At 29.1% G+C, this 7,849-nt stretch overlaps 1 protein-coding gene across 2 annotated transcripts; it reads left to right on the plus strand.

Annotated features, from left to right (window-relative positions):
* Positions 1–388: 388 nt before the first annotated feature.
* On the plus strand, positions 389–3,701 carry LOC119671606 (cytosol aminopeptidase-like). Of its 2 annotated transcripts, none has more exons than XM_038082321.1 (8): positions 389–564; positions 628–743; positions 799–934; positions 2,103–2,608; positions 2,668–2,887; positions 2,954–3,203; positions 3,264–3,337; positions 3,391–3,701. In XM_038082321.1, the coding sequence occupies exons 1-8, from the start codon at positions 442–444 to the stop codon at positions 3,553–3,555; spliced, it is 1,590 nt and encodes a 529-aa protein (XP_037938249.1). In that variant the 5' UTR covers positions 389–441; the 3' UTR covers positions 3,556–3,701. The 2 variants fall into 2 exon arrangements, with proteins under 2 accessions (XP_037938249.1, XP_037938250.1); XM_038082322.1 differs by having other exon boundaries at positions 3,398–3,531.
* The last annotated feature ends 4,148 nt before the right edge of the window (positions 3,702–7,849 follow it).

Raw genomic sequence — 7,849 nt, forward strand, 5'->3', positions numbered from 1 at the left:
AGTATCAATGAAACAACATGATGTCAATTGTCTTATCTGAGTCTTAAATTTTTATTCAATGCGGTCAATGGCACGTAACAGAAATCACTGGAAAACCTATTCAGAAATTTTGAAATCCTTATAGTAGTAATGCATAAGATAATAACTAATAAGAATAATATTTTCTCACACACTGACATTTGAAATATTGTTTTAAAATTTATAAAAAAAATGTCAACGTTTCTCACAATATATGAAGAAATTTCATCAAGTATGCGTGAATTTTTAATAAGTCAAATTAAAAATTTAAACTTTCATATTTTTTTTGGATCGAATCTGGTTGTTTCAAATTTTTGTTAATGTAAAATACAATCAAAAAAATATTCAAAATTTTTCATAACAAAAATTCATTGGTTTTTTTTTTTGGAAAACTTTTCAAAATAAAAAGTTTTTTTCAAAATTATGGAGTCAATGCGTTTTTTTCGTACATTAAAGTATCCTATTAGACGTTATCATCAAATTCTACGCTATCCTAAAAATTTATCAGTTGTAAAACGTTTCTTCAGTAGTGAAAAAAAGAGAGTGGTGGGTATAAAGCTCCACTAAAAAAACGCTATTTAGATAATTGAAACATTGAATTTTTTTTAGAAAGGTATTGTACTTGGTGTTTATCAAGTAGACGGAGATAAGCCCCCAAAACTGACGGTTAGCGGAGAGAAATTTGACGATCGAACATCTGGAAAACTTACGGATCTCATTAAGGAGTGAGTAATCAAAATTTGAATCAAACCTTTGAACACTAATTATAACTTCTATTAGAACTCATATTACAGGTGCTTTGGGTAAAGGGAAAGTGTTTAATAATGTAGATCCGGAATACCGTTCCATAGCAGTTATTGGAATTGGTTATGAAAACGTTGGTTTTAACGAAATGGAGGACATCGACGAAGGCATGGTAAGTGGCATAGAAACTATTTCCGAAGAGAGTATTTTTTTATTTTTTTAAACCATTTTGACATTTAGTTTTAAATATAAAAATAGTAAACATTGACTTGTATGATTACGCAAATAACAGTATTTTAAGTATTATCGGTGCCATTTAAAGAGTCAGAAAAATATTGGTTGAGTTTTGAGAAATTTTGAAGCTGTGGTTATTTCTGTTGTACGCATAAAGCAAGCAAATAAGAGGATTTCGAATGATGGAGTGTTCGTATCTTAAAGCAAGTACAAACGAGATCATAAGTAATGAATAAAAACAAGCAATTATTCAATAAAGTGGCTACTTATTTAAATTTATTAGGTTGACATATATGATATATGTACCATATATAAAAAAATATAATAGATAGTATATGTACTATATATACGATTTAGGAATTGTTCTTTATTGTTGTTGTTATTACTTCTTCGTACACATATTGTAAACAAGCATTATTTATTCTGCAGATTGGGTCACATAGAATTCAACATGAGGGTTACCGATTTAATCATGTTTAAGTATGGTTCAGTGTAACCGACTAGAGCATGCACGACGGGTGATGAACGTAGCGGATTTAGCCACACAATGATGTGCGCTTCTGATTAGGCCATGCTTAAGTTTTGATGGTTTTGTGTTCCTAAGGCGTGGGTTGCAAAATTGGCTCTTTCGGGGTATAACGAAAATTCATGTTATGTAGAGTGTCACATCAATATTGCCAATTTCGTATTTTTACTACTTTTTGGTTCTTTTCGGATATGTCTAAATTTAAAAGGAAATGTAGATGTGCTCACTTTCAAAAATAACCAACAAGAAAAAACTCAGGCTGCAAAAATGTTGATTATATATTCTTATAATAACTGCTAACGGTACTTACAAAATTATACGTCTCGGAAAGTGTAATAGTTAGATTATTATCAGTTTATAATATAGGGTTTGTTGCTTCCTGACATTTTTTCTTTCAAATGTATTAAAACTGTAGTAATTTGCTCCTGAAGGGCGCAAATTCAGACATTTCTTGCTGGACGATATTGCTTTGCCTAAATAATGAGGTACAGATAGCCTCGGTTATTCTTTTATATTTGGAACGAATTTTGACCTTATCAACTCCGATTTATTATTACTTATTATATAATATATCTTATAGGAAAATGTTCGCGTTGCAGCTGGAGTGGGTGCGCGCAGTTTACAAATGGCATGTTGCACTGAAGTATATGTAGATTCAATGGAGTATCCAGAGCAAGCCGCTGAAGGTGCGGCAATGGCAATTTGGAGATATCATGAAAATAAAATGAAAAAAAAACGTACCAAAACTCCCAAATTGGAATTATATGATTCTCCAGATGTGGATGCGTGGACTCGTGGTTTATTTAAAGCAGAAGCACAAAATCTTGCGCGTCGTTTAAGTGATACACCCGCTAATCAAATGACACCCACTTCGTTCGCACAAGCAGCTGTAGATGCACTGTGCCCATGCGGTGTAACAGTCGAAATCCGTTCCATGGATTGGATTGAACATTATCATTTAAATTCATTTCTTATGGTTGCTAAAGGTTCCTGCGAACCACCCGTTTTGCTCGAAGTTAGCTACTGCGGTACATCACCCGAAGACAAACCGCTTCTTTTACTAGGCAAGGGAATAACTTTTAATAGGTAAATCAACTATAGTTTAAAACTATTTCATTAATTTAAAATGTTATTTTTTTATTTAGCGGTGGTTTGTGTTTACGTGACGCACGTGGTATGGATGAATATCGTGCAGCCATGGCTGGTGCAGCAGTTGTTGTTGCAACGATACGAGCAGCTGCTGCTCTATCATTGCCGGTAAATGTTACAGGTGTCATACCACTTTGTGAAAATATGCCATCAGGTATGGCTGTCAAACCGGGTGACGTTGTAAAACTTTTGAATGGGAAAACATTAGCAGTTCGTGTATGTACTTATCGAAAATAAGTTTCATAATGTTTATATTTAATAATCTTTTAAATATCAATTTAGGATCCCGACAAAGCAGGTGTGGTGGTTATGGCTGATCCTTTGCTTTATGCTCAAGTTACTTATAAACCACGTTTGATTGTTGATATTGCAACACTAGGCTTAGGTGTTGTAAAAGGTTTAGGCGGTAGTGCGGCAGGAGTGTTTACCAATTCTAATTCTGTTTGGAAGAGTTTAAGAAAAGCTGGTCAAATTTCTGGTGATCGTATGTGGCGATTACCACTATGGAACTATTTTAAACACCTTGTAACTGGTAAGTGATTTTATATATACTTCTTATAATGTTATCTGTTTATATAAATTATTTTAATAGATAATCCGGGTTTTGATCTTAGTAATAATGGTAAAGGACCAGCTTCATCGTGTTTAGCAGCTGCAATCTTACATGTAATTTAGAACGATAAAAATTTGCTAAATGAGTAATAATTTTATATTTTAAGGAACTAGTTCCATGTATTGATTGGGCTCATATTGATATAAGGGGTGTAGGTATGTTAACAAGATATGGTACACTTCCATATTTATTAAGATATCGGATGACTGGACGTCCCACACGTACTATAATTCAATTCTTATACCAAATGGCTTGCCCAGATCAAAAGTAATATTTTACTTTAAATTATTAATTTGCATGAAAAAACCAGATTTGATCGAGGTATAATTTATATATAAATTAAATGTGGCTCAAATGAGACTTGAATTTTCTATGTTCCAAAATGTGTTTTGTCTATATATATTTGTGTTGAATTGTTTTTAATTTGCATGAAAAAACTTATTCTTTATATAATAAAATTTCGCCCAACTATTCGTGAACTTTATATATAAGTAAGATTAACGAATATAATTCTTAAAAACTTTATTAAGTTAAACAAACATGGAAAAAATGTATTAATAATGTATTTATTATTATAAAAAATGTTTGTTCACGTAATGATTTCATTTTTAAATGCTATGTATTCCTATATAATATCATAAATAAAACATTGAACTATAGCTTAAAAAATTACTATTTATATGCTTTGGTATACACTTTTCCTCAAGAAAAAGAAAAGAAAAGTATTCTGCTACAATACTGGCGGAACGAAAGCAAAAACATAGAAACAAAAACATGTTTCTATGTTTTTGACTAAAGTAATATTATAAATATCAGTCTGCTCACCTAAAGCACTGTTAATAATAGGTAAGTGTAGTATGATGTTCATTATATTATCTGTTGTAATGATGTTGTAAAATTCATTGAATTGTGTAATTTATATCGTAATATTTCGATTTAATGCATGATAATATTCAATATAAGCACTCAGATTAAAAATGTTCGTGTTCTCTAAAGGTTGGCAATTCTATATTTTATGTAGGAAAGGACTATAAAAAGAAATATAAAACTATATAAAAAGTTTTTTATTTTTAAAAGTTTACGATATAAATAATGTAATAAATTAATAATAAAAATAGGCAATCTCCAAATGTTATTTTATTTGAAATGCAATTCAAAACATTTTTAAACTACTTTAGATGCGTGATCTTTCATGCAAGATATTTTAAAATTGCTTTTTATTTATAAAATATTTGCATGCAATTAAGTACTTAATAAGTTTATATCAAAAGTAATCTCATTCCTCATACATGATTTAAACAAATTATAATTTTTTGTACTTTGAATTTGTAATAAGTGAGCTGAAGGTGAATCAAGCACAAAATTTTTTATTAAACTCTAAATTAATTCCAAATAAATTTAAAATATATAATGCAACTGTAGCGAAACAAGTGCAAATAATTCATAATTAATGTTAGGCAACTTATTAAGCGTAACTCCAAAATGTTAGAAAAGTAATTCCAGTTACTACAATTTGACCTTATTTGTGGGGGCAGGTTTAAGCTGGTAACGCTGCAAAAGTTTTGCTGTCTTAGCATTGCTGCGTTTAATTTTTCAACTTAGAAGAAATTGAAAAAGCAAGTTGACACAAAGTTAACAAATAGCAAAATGGCGGCAGTAGCACAAACCAACAACCAACAACAATTAAGCTAAAATTTGGTCACAGTAAAAGTGTGCAGTAACAGCGACAGTAGCAGAAGCAGAAGCAGCTGTAACAGCAGCAATGAACTTTAACATTGTTTAAACTGTAATAAATAGAGCTGGAGCAGCTGTTGTTGTCATCATAATTATTCTTTTTGTTTGTATTATCGTTGTTCTTCGTAAACAACATTAATTTGCACGTATTGTTTTCATTTTCATGATTAAAACTTATTTGCTGTCAGGTTTTCTTTCTATTTTTGACTTAATTTTGTATTTAGATATTTTACATATTTTCTAATATTGTACTACATTTAGAATAGGCATAATATACTTCAGTATCTGTATATAGATTATTCTAAATAGATGTATGGAAGTATTTTATATGATACAGAGGTGAGTATGTCTTTAATGTGACAGACATTTTGTCATCAAAGTTAGAATAAATTTAAAATATATAAATTAATACATATTTACTTTAAATAATAATTACTTGGTACTTCTAACAACCCGATGCCGATTACTAAACGCTCTTATTTACAGTGTATCTTACCTAATGCAATTAATCCTTCCTCAACTTGATCATTTTACGAGAAAAACAATTTTTTTCCACGTCTTTTTCTTCGGTTAAACTCTTTGAGTGCATATGCTTGAGAGCATCAAAATAATCTCAATTTCGTGACATTGACATTTATCATACTGCATGAGTATCTATGCTTATTTATTTAGAGAAGCACAAATAGAATGAATAACATATAAAGCTTTTGCAAAGATAGCTCAGTTATTCCCTGAGGTAATAGTAGCGAAATCCGATAATTGTAGTTCGTTATCTGAAGTCTAGACAGATATCGTTACTGTTACTATTGGCAGCTCGAAAATATATGAAGGTATTCTCAGCTTCGAAAGTATAGTCGTCGGCAATTATCTAGTCGTTCCAGTGGGTATATATCTTTCTGTCACATATATATTTTATTTTTGTTAAATTTATTATTATATGTAAAGAATTTTTAACAAAAACAGAAATTTTCTAGTGCATATGGGAACTAATTAATAAATTTTTGTAGTTTTGTTAAAAAACTAAAAATCAAAAGTTGGTTGTAACTAATTTTCTTGAAAAGGTGATTTCATATATATGATGCATAACGAAAGAAAAAGTCTTTGGGTAGAAATGTTGTAAAATTAAAAAATTATTAATGGACTAAAAAAAAATTGACAAAAATATTGAGAAAAATCACTTTTTCCGTGAAAATGATTAATAATTTTCAGTTTTGAATCAATATAATTTTTGAACTAATTTATATACAAGGATTAATAAATATTAATAAAAATTTATATAAATTAAAGTTATTCGCTTTTAAACTATTAATGGATTTTTGATTGCATATTTTTCTCAGGTAGAGGTCTCTTATACACCCTATATTTTAGTAAATATCGAAACTGTTTAGCAAACCGAAACAATTTCATAAACTTTTTAATTTGATATACTTTTTGATACATGAGTATAGTACACTTTCAAATATCAGTAATACCGATTGAAAAACCTTATTAACTTTTTAATTGACATCCGTAAGGAAAAGTTAATTTTAATGCAAATCAATGTTAAGTGGATTATGTTTAAATTAATTGAATTATGAATTCTTAAAAGAAATAATCAAGATAAGAAATTCAGTGTATATCTTATGAATATTAATCAGTCATTAAATTAGATTTACTATGCATTAAACAAAATTGTTATTTGACTAATTCAAATGATGATATACAATTGACAAATTTTTATTAATTAAAAAAAATATATCAAGTATTTATTAGGCTAACGAATTAATGAAAGTAAAACGTATAAATAATAATAAATAATATTAAATTGATAATATGCCATTATTTCACTCTTAACGCCAGTTTGAAAAAAGTAGTCATAGATATTTAAATAATTGTTGATATATTAATGAATTAAATAGTAGTAATATCCTTCACAAATCACATTATCTATTGTTCTTAAAATTCATACATATATATGTGTAAATAACATTAAATAATTTAATTTATTATTTATTATTTTCTACATCTAGATTTACTATTAATAATAGTAATTATTCGCATTTCTCTGTTTCGTTGTTATCAAAATCCATTTTAATTAACTTCAACAGATATGTTTCCAATATTATTTACAATTCCGGAAAATATCTCACATTTCCTTATACATATAAGAATATGTATGTATACATCCAGCATTTGTACATTCGATTATTTGGTATTGCCAATTATTTTATACCGCCTACAACTATCCGGGAAGTAGTAACTCACCGAAGCGTTTTGATTTGCATAATTGTTTTGGATACTAAATCGTACAAATGAGGACCACCGCATTTAGAATTTATGTTTATTCAGCATTAAACCAAACTATACGACGTCTAAACAATACGGATTCACAGTACTCTGTAGACAATCGGAAATATCAACTGAATGAACTAAGCTGGAAAACATCTGCAGATACGCTCAAAAACAATTGAATTCAAACTGAATTAAGTTTCATGCTAATGGAATTTTTTCATCCTGTTAGCAGGAATTTTTTTATTTCTGCTTTCATGAAATAATAAATGATTTTCTATTTTTCTACGAGTTTTTCGCTTTAAGCTTTTGAGCTGTGCGAATCGTCATTCCTCACAGCTTTCTAAATTTATTATTAGGTCTTCAGTTTTCAATTCTAATTGCGATTTATTATAAGCAATCCTGTTCGTCTGTGTTTCTCCGCCATGTCCTGGCACCTGTTACCAATTGTTGTATTCAAATACAAATACAACGAGCTTGTATTTGCATCATTGAGTATCTGTTTTATTCCCAGTTTTTTGAATTTATATTAAAATTCTGCCATGTTAGGATTCAGTAAATTC

Source organism: Teleopsis dalmanni, chromosome 1, assembly GCF_002237135.1.
Source record: "Teleopsis dalmanni isolate 2A chromosome 1, ASM223713v2, whole genome shotgun sequence".
NCBI classification, from domain to species: domain Eukaryota; kingdom Metazoa; phylum Arthropoda; class Insecta; order Diptera; family Diopsidae; genus Teleopsis; species Teleopsis dalmanni.